This window comes from Bos indicus x Bos taurus, chromosome 5, assembly GCF_003369695.1.
Source record: "Bos indicus x Bos taurus breed Angus x Brahman F1 hybrid chromosome 5, Bos_hybrid_MaternalHap_v2.0, whole genome shotgun sequence".
In the NCBI taxonomy this organism is placed as follows: domain Eukaryota; kingdom Metazoa; phylum Chordata; class Mammalia; order Artiodactyla; family Bovidae; genus Bos; species Bos indicus x Bos taurus.
The window spans coordinates 41,580,763-41,595,048 of record NC_040080.1 but is presented as its reverse complement, the minus strand read 5'-3'; the positions used below and the strand labels follow the sequence as shown (position 1 = coordinate 41,595,048).

General features: G+C 39.1%; 1 protein-coding gene across 2 annotated transcripts in view; it reads left to right on the top strand.

The window, feature by feature from the left end:
* Positions 1-14,286, top strand: part of DENND5B (DENN domain containing 5B) — a 220,971-nt gene that overhangs the window by 167,076 nt on the left and 39,609 nt on the right. For both annotated transcript variants that reach the window (XM_027541658.1, XM_027541657.1), the window contains 4 exons: positions 6,839-6,932; positions 11,528-11,659; positions 12,926-13,078; positions 13,966-14,044. In XM_027541658.1, coding sequence (XP_027397459.1) covers positions 6,839-6,932; positions 11,528-11,659; positions 12,926-13,078; positions 13,966-14,044 — 458 coding nt within the window. The remainder of the gene's footprint in view (positions 1-6,838; positions 6,933-11,527; positions 11,660-12,925; positions 13,079-13,965; positions 14,045-14,286) is intronic.

The window sequence follows — 14,286 nt, the reverse complement described above, 5'->3', positions numbered from 1 at the left end:
TATATTAATAATACATTTTAAATCATCAGTTGTCGGTCATGCAGTGTGACTTGCTGGATGGTAAAAGTATAAATTCACTTCTTGTGTATAGCTCTGTGCTCTCAGGGATATATCAAGAGTAAATAGTTCTAGAATAGTGCAATGAATGCAGTCATGGGCATGATAAACCAAGAGCTGAGAAATCTTTTAAAATACTTTGATATATGAAGAAAACATAGAACACTATTTGACATAAATTGTAGCAGTATTTTTTTGGATCTGTCTCCTAAAGGAAATAAAACAAAAATAAATAAATGAGACCTAATTAGACTTAAAATTTTTGCATAGCAAAGGGAGCCATCAAGAAAACCAAAAGACAGCCTACTGAATGGGAGAAGATATTTGCAAATGATATGACTGATAAGGGATTAATATCCAGCATAAATAAATGGCTCATCCAACTCAACATCAAAAAAAAAAAAAAAAACCCCAATTAAATATGAGCAGAAAGTCTGGATAGAAATTTTTGCAAAGAAGACACACAAATGGCCAACAGGCACAGAAAAAGATGCTCAACATCATTAATCATCAAAGAAGTGTAAGTTAAAACCACAGTGAAATAACACCTCATACGTATGTCACTTGGTCATGTCCAACTCTTGTGACCCTATGGACTGCAGCCCACCAGGCTTCTCTGTTCATGGGGATTCTGCAGGCAAGAATACTGGAGTGGGTTGCCATGCCTCCCTCCAGCGGTTCCTCCCAACCCAGGTCTCCTGAACTACAGGCGGATTCTTTACCATCTGAGCCAGCAGGGAAGCCCAAGAATACTGGAGTAGGTAGCCTATCCCTTCTCCAAGGTATCTTCCCGACACAGGAATCGAACCAGGATCTCCTGCCGGGGTCTCCTGCATTGCAGGTGGACTTCATGAGCTGAGCTACCAGGGAAGCCCCAAATATCACCTCACACTCGTCAAAATGGCTGTCATCAAAAAGACCACAAATAACAAATGTTGGTGAGTAAATGGAGAAAAGAGAACCCTTGTACACTGTTGGTGGGAATGTAAATCAGGGAGGTCACTATGGAAAACAGTATGGGTGTTTCTCTAAAAACTAAAAGCTATTTTATAGTTCTATTGCCATATTTTATAGTAGTTCTATTTCTGGGTATTTATCTGAAAAAAAAAACAGAAAAGGCTAATTGGAAAAGATACATACACCCCAGTGTTCATAGAAACATTATTTATAATTGCCAAGATATGGAAGCACCCTCAATGTCCTTCAATAGATGAATGGATAGAGAAGATGCAGTATCTGTACGTATACACAATGGGGTAATACTCACCCATAAAAAAAGAATAAAATTTTGCCATCTGCAACAACACAGATGAACTTGAAATCAGTACAAGAAATAAGTCAGAGAAAGACAAAGACTGTATGGTATTACTTATATGTGAAATCTAAAAAGTAAGACAAATTAGTGAACATAAAACAGAAACAGATTCACAGATACAGAGAACAAACTAGTGATTATCAGTGGGGAGAGGGAAGGGGAGGAAGAGACAAGAAAGGGGTAGGAGATTAAGAAGTACAAACTACTATCTATGAAATAAATATACTACAAGAATATAGAAGAATGTAGGGAAAACCACTCGGCCATTCAGGTATGACCGAAATAAAATCCCTTATAATATACAGTGGAAATGACAAATAGACTGAAGGGATTAGATCTAATAGAGTGCCTGAAGACCTATGGACAGAAATTCGTTACATCGTATAGGAGGCAGTGAACAAAACCACCCCCAAGAAAAAGAAATGCAAAAAGGCAAAGTGGTTGTCTGAGGAGGCCTTACGAATAGCTGAGAAAAGAAGAGAAGCAAAAGGCAAATGAGAAAAGGAAAGATATACCCATCTGAATGCAGAGTTCCAGAGAATAGCAGGGAGAGGTAAGAAAGCCTTTTTAAGTGAACAATGCAAAGAAATAGAGGGAAACAATAGTGGGAAAGACTAGAGATCTCTTCAAGAAAATTAGAGATACCAAGAGAACATTTCATGTAAAGATAGGCACAATAAAGGACAGAAATGGTATGGACCTAACAGAAGATACTAAGAAGAGATGTCAAGAATACACAGAAGAACTGTACAAAAAAGATCTTCTTGACCCAGATAACCATGATGGTGTGATCAGTCACATAGAGCCAGACATCCTGGAATGTGAAGTCAAGTGGGCCTTAGGAAGTATCACTATGAACAAAGTTAGTGAAGGTAATGGAATTTCAGCTGAGCTATTTCAAATCCTAAAAGACGGTCCTGTGAAAGTGCTACACTCAGTATGCCAGCAAATTGGAAAACAGCAGTGGCCACAGGACTGGAAAAGGTCAGTTTTCATTTCAGTCCCAATGAAAACTGCCAGAAGGGCAATGCCAAAGAACATTAAAATTACTGCACAGTTGTACTCAAAATTGTACCGCACAATTGAATTCAAAATTATACCGCACAGTTTTACATGCTTGCAAAATAATGCTAAAAGTCCTTCAAGCTAGGCTTCAACAGTATGTGAACTTCCAGATGTACAAGCTGGGTTTACAAAAGGTAGAAGAACCAGAGATCATATTGCCAACATCCATTAAATCATAGAAAAAGCTAGAGAATTTCAGAAAAATATATGCTTCATTTTCTACACTAAAGCCTTTGACTGTGTAGATCAGAACAAACTGTGGAAAATTCTTCAAGAAATGAGAATACCAGACCACCTTCAATGGACTGGTCCAAATAGTACGTCAAGGCTATGTATTGTCACCAGGCTTATTTAACTTATATGCAGAGTACATCATGTGAAATGCCGGACTGGATGAAGCACAAGCTGGAATCAAGACTTCCAGGAGACATATCAATAACCTCATATATGCAGATAACACCACCCTTATGGCAGAAAGCGAAGAGGAACTAAAGAGCCTCTTAATGAAGGTGAAAGAGAGTAAAAAAGCTGGCTTAAAACTCAGCATTCAAAAAAACAAAAAGATCATGGCATCCAGTTCCATCACTTCATGGCAAATAGATGGGGAAACAATGGAAACAGTGACAGATTTTATTTTCTTAGACTCCAAAATCACTGCAGGTGGTAACTGCAGCCATGAAATTAAAGGATACTTGCTCGTTGAAAGAAAAGCAGTGACAAACCTAGACAGTATTTTAAGAAGCAGAGATATTACTTTGCCTACAAAGGTCTGTATATTTAATGCTATGGTTTTTCCAGTAGTCATGTATGGATGTAAGAGTTGGACAATAAAAAAGGTTGAGTGCTGAAGAATTGATGCCTTCAAGTTGTGGAAAAACCTCTTGAGAGTCCCTTGGACAGCAGGGAGATCAAACCAGTCCATCCTAAAGGAAATCAACCCTGAATATTCATTGGAAGGACTGATGCTAAAGCTGACGGTCCAGTACTCTGGCTACCTCATGCAAAGAGCTGACTCATTGGAGAAGACCCTGATGCTGGGAAAGATTGAAGGTAGGAGGAGAAGGGGACAACAGAAGACAAGATGGTTGGATGCATCACCGACTAAATGACATGAGTTTGAGCAAGCTCCAGGAGATAGAGAAGGACAGGGAATCCTGGCGGGCTACAGTCCATGGAGTTGCAAAGAGTCTGGCACTACTGAGCTACTGAACAACAAAAACAACAAAGATATATCGTACAGCACAAGAAATGCAGCCAATACTTTATAATAACTATAAATGAGATATAACTTAAAAAAACTGTGAATACTTTGTTGTATACTGAAACTTACATTGTATATCAGCTATACTTCAATTAAAAATTAATTGAAAATAAAAGGAAAAGCACTTATAATGCCATCACCATGAAATGTTAACTTTTGGTATTATGTCTTTCCATTGCACGGATCCTGATATGTGTGCATGTCCATACTTATTTTGTTAATTAGAAAATTTCTTACATGTATCCAGCTTTTTCATTCACTATTGTATCATGACCACTGTCCCATATTATTGATATTCCTGAAAGTGAAAGTCTTAGTCACTCAGTCGTGTCCAACTCTTTGCGACCCCATGGACAGTAGCCCACCAGGCTCCTCTGTCAGTGGCATTTTCCGGCCAAGAATACCAGAGTGGGTAGCTATTCCCTTCTCCAGGGGATCTTCCCTACCCAGGAATCAAACCCAGGTCTCCTGCATTGGAGGCAGATTCTTCACCATGTGAGCCACCCTGGAAGCCCCATTGATATTTCTGGTAACTTAATTTTTTAAATGACTATATGGTCTTTCATTATATCACCCCCTACTGTTGAACATTTAGGTTGCATTGAGCCATGAAATTAAGACGCTTGCTCCTTGGAAGAAAAGCTTTGACCAAGTTAGACAGTATATTAAAAAGCAGAGACTTTGCCGACAAAGACCTCGTCTAGTCAATGCTGTGGTTTTTCCAGTAGTCATGTATAGATGTGAGAGTTGGACTATAAAGAAAGCTGAACACCGAAGAATTGATGCTTTTGAACTGTGGTGTTAGAGAGGACTCTTCAGAGTGTCTTGGACTGCAAGGAGATCCAACCAGTCAATCCTAAAGGAAATCAGGCCTGAATATTCATTGGAAGGGCTGATGCTGAAGCCGAAACTCCAATAGTTTGCCCACCTGATGAAAACAAAGAACTGACTCATTGGAAAAGACCCTGAACCTGAGAAAGATTGAAGGCAGGAGGAAAAGGGGACGACAGAGGATGAGATGGTTGGATGGCATCACTGACTCGATGAACATGAGTTTGAGCAATGTCCAGGTGTTGATGGACAGGGAATCCTGGTGTGCCCATGGGGTCGCAAAGAGTTGTACACAACTGAGCAACTGAACTGAACTGAGCATGTTTACTTGATTCTGAGTAACTGTTGATTGTAAGATCTGCTATTAATTCAAAAGCTTTTTGGAAAAATTATACTTTAAACTTGTATATGACATAGAAGGTTCATCCTAGTTTCAGAAACATTTAAAAGCCAAAATGTGAGTCTTGTGTGTGTAGTCACTCAGTCATGTCCAACTCTTTGCTGCCTTTTGGACCGTAGCCTGCCAGGCTCCTTTGTCCATGGGATTCTCCAGGCAAGAATATTGGAGTGGGTTGCCATTCCTTTCTCCAGGGTATCTTCCCAACCCAGGAATTAAACCCTCATCGCCTGTGTTTCCTGCATTACAGGCAGATTCTTTATCCACTGAGCCATTGGGGAAGCCCCAAGTGTGAGTGACTAACTCATTCAAAATGTGAGTCTTAGAATAAAGGAAACTTAGAATTCATTATTGCACGTATGCTGTGATGAACATCTGTAAACCTAAATATTAGACTGTCTCTGATTACATTTATTTAGGGTGTATTTATAGAAAGAATAGGTGATGTAGTTGACTCTGCAGATAAATGGCTTACAGACACGACATCAACCCTTCAAGCATTTATAGCAGAGAGGATTGTATAGAAAATAGACTTAAGTTATTATAAAACACTGTGATAAATACTGTAATTGGAGAGTATGAGAGGGATAGCTAATTTAAATTTGGAGGAATTATAGAACACTTTCTATGTAGCACCTAAAGCTGTCTGAGAGATGAATAGAAGTTAGAAGAAAACTTCATCTTCCAAGGCTCAAATGTGAGAGATCTTACCCCATTGGGATCACTGAGGTATTTGAAGACAGCTGGAGGTTTAAGGTAGAGAGAAGGATCAGCAGAAACTGTAAGTAAGCTAAAAATTGAATTACAGCCATTGGATTGGCAGTTAGGGCTATAAATGGCTTCATCAAGATCAATTTCAGGGAAAGAAGCCTATTTGAGATGAACAAAAGATCCAAAGATAATTAAGCAGAGGCCTTACATGTAAACTTTTCTTAAGAATGTTTACGTGAAAGAGCAAAGAAACAGATTGAAATGTAGTGTCAGAGAAACCAGCATACTTGTAAGCTGAAGGGCAATACTCATTTGAGAGAAAAAAAATTGGAGATATGGCACACGAGATTTCTAATAGAGAAAATTGGAGTAGGCAAGAGAGGACTGGTCAGGGATCCTGGTGGAAGAAAATTTTGAGCTGTGGCCAATATATATTACACTTTGGAATTAGAAGAAAGATGAGTGGGGGGTGGGTCTGTATGTGTGTATCAGTCAAGTAGAGAGTAGCAGGAGGGAGGCAAGGCTAGGTCATCAAGTTGAGTAGAGGCACTTGAGGATAAAGGGAAAGGTTTGGTAACAGTCTTGAAGAGAAATGGGAGAACTTGATAAAGGGCAGCAGGTTCAGTGATTCTTGGTAGTCATGAGGGAAATCAAGAACTAATCTATTAATACATGGATATGATAAAGGAAAGTGCTACAGTGGTCTCTATCCAGGCTTGGGGCTCTGTTGGGCAGGTAGGTGGAAAGGAGAGAATCATTACAGACACTGTACATTTTTTAACCTCAGTTTGAAAGCAGCATTGATTTTGGTGAGGGTTGCACCTCTCTATGAATATGCTAAAAACCACTGAATTGGATACTTTAAATGAAAAGAATTATATGATATCTCCTGGAGAAGGAAATGGCAATACTTCTGTATTCTTGCTTTGAAAAATTTCCATTGTCAGGGGAGCCTGGCGGGCTATAGTCCATGGGGTTGCAAAGAGCTGGCCATGACTGAGCAACTGAGCCAGTATCTGGTATCTAAATTACATCTCAATAAAGCTGGTATATACTTGTTTAAAAAGAATCTATTGAAAAATAAGTATTGCTGGTCTTTAGTTTTCAACCGTACATCCTTTCTATTTTAAAGACATGTGAGATCACATTTTATTTTTTCGTTTGATTGTTTGTTTTAACCTACCCCCTTCTATTCTTTCAGTCGCTGGGTGAGTCGGAGTGCCACTGCACAGCGCAGGAAAGACCGCCTTCGCCAGCATTCCGACCACATTGGGCTGGACAATGACTTGAGGGAGGTATGTGTGTTGCCTTCCTGGGATGCCTTGATGCGGGAACTGTAAGCTAGGCTTACTTAGTCCAGCAGGTATCATTGCGTAGGTTCTCTTGCATTCTTCTAAAAAAAAAATAATTGTTCAATTTATGTTTTAAAATAGTAATTCTCTTATACTGACTGACATAGCTGAAACACCTTTTTTTTTTTTCCATTTTGTAATTTTTATACATCTAAAATAAGGCTGTAAAACAAGTCTCCCTCTGGACCACATCAAGTAAAGGCTGAGCTTAAGATAAAGTTTTGGTCAGTATATCTCCTGCAGGGGGAAAAAAGTATAAGAAGCATAGACTTTCTAAGTTTCAAGCATAATTTAAACTTAGTAAATATATATTTGCCTGTGATTTGTCCTTGGCTTGTTGACACCATTTTTAGGAGTGTTTTAAAATTACTTTAAATTAATATCCTTATGCTTTATTTGTACTATTTGAAAATAAAACTAATTATACATTTGAATAATGATAGGTAATTTTTTTTTCTCTCTATTTTTTCTTGTGATCAAAAAAATGCAGTCAATTATCTGTTAACTCTTTTCTAAACTCAAATGGGTTAAAAAAAAAGCAGAAAACATCATTCTGAATATATATATTTCTTTTTGTTGATTTGTTCATACATACATGGTTTTAAACATTTTCTTAAGAACTGAAGCATAGCCTGTCTACTGCTTTTCGTTGTGCTACTGTATTTCTCTCCTTTCCCTTCTGCTGTGACTTTATCATATGCATGCTTGTTTTGCTTGTCTCTTTCTCCCATCCTTTTCTTTTTTGCTTTTCTGTCATATACACTTCTCCATCCTCATAGCCTTCCGGGGAACTTGTGGTCTGTCAGAACTCCATGGCATTCTGGGAGTGGGATCAGGGTCCACCTCCTCCTGCACGACTTCCTAAAAAATCCTTCTCTGAGTGCTGCCTGGTATGTTCTTTGCCTGAAAGTCCTTTGCAGATGTTCCTGAATCTTGTCTGTGGTGTTCCTTGAATCATCCACATGTGTGAGTGCACATACTAGAGGCTTCACATCACCTTGTGACGTGAAATCTTAGCTCTCCACTTCCTTTTGTGACTTGTACCTCTTTGTGGTGGTGTGTGCGCTAACAAGAGTATTCTCTACATTTGGCAGAGAAAACTGATTATTTGAATCCCAAATCAGTGGTATTTTTGAGGGAAAAGAAGGGGACTAGATTTAGCACATTGTTTTTCTTCCAAAAAGGGGAAATATTTAAGTATTCAAATTTTCTTTTACTTAAGCATTTTGCAAAAGTGCATAAGTGATTCATTTTCAAACAACTTTTCTTTTGCTGAGTTTATCTGTTCCTGGTCTGTATTTTATATGGTCAGAAAATCAGATCACCAATATAGAATCTTACTGCTAAAAGAAACAGTTGAGGTATCTTTGTCCAGCTTGACATGATTTAACTGAATCCAAGTGTTAGTCGATCAGTCATGTCTGACTCTTTGTGGCTCCATGTTCTGTAGCCTGCCAGGCTCCTATGTCCATGGAATTTTTCAGGCAAGAATACTGGATTGGGTAGCCCTTCCTTTCTCCAGGGGATCTTCCTGACTCAGGGTTTGAATCTGGGTTTCCCACATCGCAGGCAGTCTTTACCGTCTGAGCCACCAGGGAAGCAAGTCCAAAAGGCTTTGTCTAAAGTCAAATGGACACACAGAGGCAGGGCTAGGCTCACAGGCCAGGCCTCCTGACTCCAAGCCAATACTCCTCCCAGGAACCCTGCATACTGGGTTACACTGAACATTACTCACCTGAGGGCCAGAGTTACTTAGGACTTTTGGTTGTATTTTATCCCATTATGACATAGTAAGATAAATTTACTTAACTTTACATTGCTCTGCTCTTCACATGCTCCATGTTGGTTAGAGGGACAGGGTATTATTAGACGAAATCCTGCGCTGAAGAGCAATTATTTCAGTGTTGATTGAATAATAGGATATGTTTTTATAGATAGTTCCTACTGTTTTAGGCTTCCCTGATAGCTCAGTTGGTAAGGAATCTTACCAATCTTATAATGCAGGAGACCCCAGTTTGATTCCTGGGTCGGGAAGATCCGCTGGAGAAGGGATAAGCTACCCATTCCAGTATTCTGGCCTGGAGAATTCCATGGACTATTAAGTCACATAAGAGTCACATAAGGGTCACAAAGAGTTGGACACAACTGAGCAACTTTCACTTTATTCACTCACTTTCCTACTATTTTTGGCTTAGAAATGAAGAAGAGCATAGTAGAAATCTCAGAAGAAACCTGGGGTGACTTCCCTGTGTAGGAAAATGGACTTTATTATGAAACCACTCCCTATGAAAGATTTCTTCCTTCTCAGTTTTTTATCTTAAAATACACCTTTTCCTCCAGTTACCCCAAAGAAAGCACGTCTGTGTTGTCACTTGTTTATTGTAAGGGCACTGCTTTGTTTTTGCAATATGCCAGAAGCAACCTCACTTCTTGGTATGAGAAGGGTTCTTTAGCCACCCCTGTATTCATTCTGCACATGTCCATGGAATGTGGCTTGTTTTGTGGCTTCAACAAAGTGCTCAGAAGGAGAGTTTGCACGTGGCCCTGTGGAATTCATTGTTGGCTAATACTGTATCTGCCTCGTATGTGCTGGCTGATCAGCGAATATGGCCACTCAAAGGACAGTCCCATTCTAGCTTGCTGTCATTTATATTATAAAATAGAACCTAAACTTTAAACAGTGGTTAATTTTTAATCCAATTATTGACTTTTAAAAATCTATTCATATATTTCAGAGAAAAGGAAAAATGCCTGAGGCTTCTTCCTGTCCTCTTGCTTTGTCATGTACTCACTTCTTTCATTGTAGCCAGTGTATTCCTTCTTAAGCCAAGTGTGATACTTCACTGTCCTTGAGAATTGGGTCTTGTAGTGGTTCTCTCTGTATTTGCACAGTCCTAAAGATGGAGGAATTGAGGCCTGGGGAGAAACAGAACCCTTTTAACATTAGTAGTTAACATTTGTTTTTACCAACCATTTATCTCTAAGTTGTAATGTTCCAAATAACATTAGTACTACCTGAAATGATAGGAAATGAAGGTAATTATAGTCTCATATATGATCCCTGTCTTATATCTCAGGTTTATTTTTCTGAAATTCTTCATTTCCTGCTTTTATTTATACTAACCTTCAGGATGTTTCACACAACTCTGTTACACTTAATTTCCCTGGTGGAGATTGTTGCCTCTCATTGTCAATTTTCCCTCTTCCTTTTACCCTCTAAAAAGGATTTGAAGCAGGAAGAAATATACACAACTAACCGTGTGCAGAGTCCATTTACTTTTTAAATCCATCCTTAAAATAAGTACACTGGAAAAGAGATTATTTTGTAAATGCTGCCTTTTGTCAGGAGGGTCAGGAAGTAGAAGGTAAATGTCTTTGTTGAATCCCTAATTGGTGAGATTTTTAACAATTGTACTAAATTTAGCAGGTTATTTTTCTTCCAAAAGGAAAATGTGTTAAATGTGCAAAAACTCTCTTTTATTTAAAGAATGCAAAAGATTTTACACATATTTTTCTTATACTATCAAATCTCCCCTTAAGATAGTAAAGATAGATTTCACATATGTGTCTGTGGGAGGATGTGCTGACTTGCAGTCTCTCTCATTCCAATAAACTGCTGGTTTTACTATATAATTAGAGCAATTATTCTCTAAATACAGACCTAAGACACTTAGACTTCTTGGAGATTCTGCCCTGCAGTCCTGACACCAACATAAGGTATCCGGATGAGCTTTCACAGGTGCCACAGAAAGAAGAAAGATAACAGCTGTCCTGAACTAATTACATGTAGTGCTTCTCTTACTGGAAATTCACTAACCAAAGTTCAAGAGCAGTGGTCTGAGTTTCTGTGGTCCTCTCTGAGCCGTCGATGTCTCCTAAAATAATATGATATTTCTGATTTCTTTTGACCATGGTACAAGGCAAAGTAGGGATGTCGCAAAGTGTCTTGGAAATAAGAGGTCACCTCCTACATTGGGAGTACATGATACTTTTCAGAGTGATCGCCTAGCCTTTGTATGAGGCAGGTGGGCTTGTTTTATGCCCATTTTATGAATAAGCATGTATGCCTGAGGTCATAAAATTTATTGCAGCCATTTTCCAGAGCTGATTTAATTTACTCTTGTGACTTGATTAGAACAAAGGACAGCACTCCCCAAGAGGCTGGAAGCACCTCAAGGCTCTTGATCTGTGGAGAAATAGGTGGAGGAAACCAGTAATCACTGGGTTTCTGGAAAACCATGGGTTTGATATTCATTCAGACACCCCAGTTTTTCCATCCCAGCCATGATCCCAACTAATCACACACTGGGTATTCCCAGTAAAAAGACTGAATGAGTTTTTATTTGCTGTGGCTTCTGTCACTCTCATTTTCACGGGACTAACAGTAGAGGGAGTGTGACTACCCTCTGCCTTTCAGTGTACTAAACCTGAATATATACGGCCTTTTTTTGCATTTTGTTCCTGCACTTATTTTTAAGTTTAAGTAGGTTAGAAGAATATCTGATGTTTATGCATTAAAAATACTCTTTAATTTTTAGAAATACATGCAAGAGGCACGAAGTTTAGGAAAAAACCTGAGGCAACCCAAATTGTCAGACCTCTCTCCTGCGGTGATTGCACAAACCAACTGGAAATTTGTAGAAGGCTTATTAAAAGAATGTAGAATGAAGGTACGTATTACTCACTGGTGCAAGACAGTGCGCATTCATGTTCACTCCATGTGTGAAGCTAAAATGAACTGAGCCAACCCCCACTTGAGCTTTAGCTTCACTAGAAAGACACTTAATACTGGGGCATAAACCTCATGTGCTCTTTATTTACTAAAGTCATGAACCTCTGCGGGTTCTGTCTGTCACCCACAGAATCAATGACATGGGAGCCCTGCTCAGTTTTTCTCACCTTTCAACTGTTGCTGTCTTCCTCTCCAACATGGACAGATATTAAGCCAATCAGAAGTTCTGTCAGGGATGTTGTAAACTTATGTGAAAGGCAGCACATTTTTTGTATGTGTTTGTATGTATCTCTGTGTGAACCTGTGTAGAATCTCATCTGTGCCCATATGTGTGTGCATATACCCATAAGGAAGAAGATCTTAGCTGTGTTGTAGATTTGTGTGTTATATACATGAGTCTCCTCTCAGATATCTGTGTTTATCAGAGGTAGCACTACAAGTTGACAAAACTCAGAACATCATTTTAGGCAATAATTTCATTCATTTATTTGACAGTCATTTCTTGAGTACCTTCTCTGTGTTGAGTAAATGCACTATGTCAGCATCAGCTTGCAATGCTGAATCACACAGACATGGTCCTTGCCTAAAGTAACTAGATTCTCTCTCACTTATATTTTATGAGGACAGTTAAGTCTGCTATAAGTTACCGTACTTGAAACTGATTTCCTTTCCATTTTCTGGTACATACTCATTCCAGAAAAAAGATGAAAGGGAAAATGAAGAAGGAAAAAAGAGGTCTGCTTCACTTAAAATTAGAGAATTCTGAAACAATGTAGAACTGCCTGTTTGTATTGTGGTTTTTGCCTAAGTGCAATCAAAACTTAAGTGTGAATATCTTTAGTGTGCTAAGATGGAGCATGAGTGGTGGTGGCAGGATGGAGTTTCAGATTCTGTGATATATAGTAGATCTGGTGTAATTGCCCAATGTTATTCAAGTTAGTAATCTGAAAATTGTTGTACATAAGCATTTTCATGAGGATGCTTTAAAATAGCATCAGAATCTCTCTTTAGTGGCTCTCTATTTCTCTGACAGAATAGTTATACATGCTATTATTCATTGGTTGACCACAGAGAGTAAGACACTTTCCCCAAGGTGATTCAAAATCTGCAGTTAGAAATATAGTGAAGGGAACCCAGGTGTTGACTTGATGGCTTTTGGCCTCATTGCTGGAATAACACTTGAGACCACATGTGATATTTTCAGACGAAACGCATGTTGGTGGAGAAGATGGGACACGAAGCAGTGGAACTGGGCCATGGAGAAGCCAACATAACTGGCTTGGAGGAGAACACCCTGATTGCCAGCCTCTGTGACCTGTTGGAAAGGATATGGAGCCACGGCTTGCAAGTCAAGCAGGTAACAGGTTCAAGAAGCCCTGCTGACAGGACCAGTTAGAAGTCCTGTTAAGAAAAGTAACAAAAAGGAAAAAAAACATGAAAATGAAAGGATAAGTCCCTTTGTCACAGGATAATGAGAAATATACCACAGACATTTTAATTCCAGAAAAAGAAAATACAACCCATGATTAGCAAGTAGTTTGGGGCTCCTTTCCTGGTAAACAGGAAAAGATAAAAGAACACATTCACTGCAGGGACTGTATTCACTGTAGATTCCATTAAGTATCTACTTTCATCACAGTCTAAAAAAAAAATCTAAATATTAGTCAGAATTAACAGTTCTTTGCCATTTTAAGTTGTCTGGTAATTCAGGGTGAAAAAGTTAGATGCTTTCTCTGCTTTTGTCCCTCTTATCTCCCTTTCTTTTTTTTTTTTTTTTTTCCTGCTGTGTGCATCTTTCTTTCTTCCTCATCTTTTCTGTTTCTCCTCCTACCCCACTTTTCTTCCCTCATTGCTCCTGCATATATCCAAACATGTTTTGCGTACACAAATACATTCTGTGCTGCTAGAGCCTTTAATTCCACACTGACTAATGTGGCCAGTATAGACAGCCCTAGTTACATACAGTGAAGTACCAACCCAGCTGAAGTTGGAAATTTCCATGCCTGCACTTCTGGCCTTTACTTAGCTGACCTTCCCCAGGCTGCTGCCAGCCTTGTCAGTGAGGCAAAGGACCCTCACTACACATGGAGTGGGATGCTCAGGATGTCACACAGCTAGGAATGGATGAACTTCAGTTTCCCAGCTTCATAATCAGCATTTCAATGTCAATGGTTTGATGAGAAGTTATTTTTTAATGAATTGTTTCTTATAAAATGAAAAATTGTATATGCCTTGTACTTTCAGGGGAAGTCAGCTTTGTGGTCACATTTAATTCAGTTTCAGGACAGAGAAGAGAAACAAGAGCACCTTGCAGAGTCGCCAGGTGAGAATTAATTGGTTTGATTGTTTCTACAGCACTGGCAGCAGTGGACCATGTCAAAAATCAGTCGCTATGGCTTTGTCTTCACCTTTCTCTCTCAAACTGCCACTCACCCCGTCTTGCCAATAGTGGGTAGAGTAGGAGGAGGAATATTACTAACTCTGAGACCTGGGGAAAGTCCCTTGACCTTTTGATCTTCAGCTTCCTCATCCACAGATTGGGGAAATAATATTAGCCATGCCAAG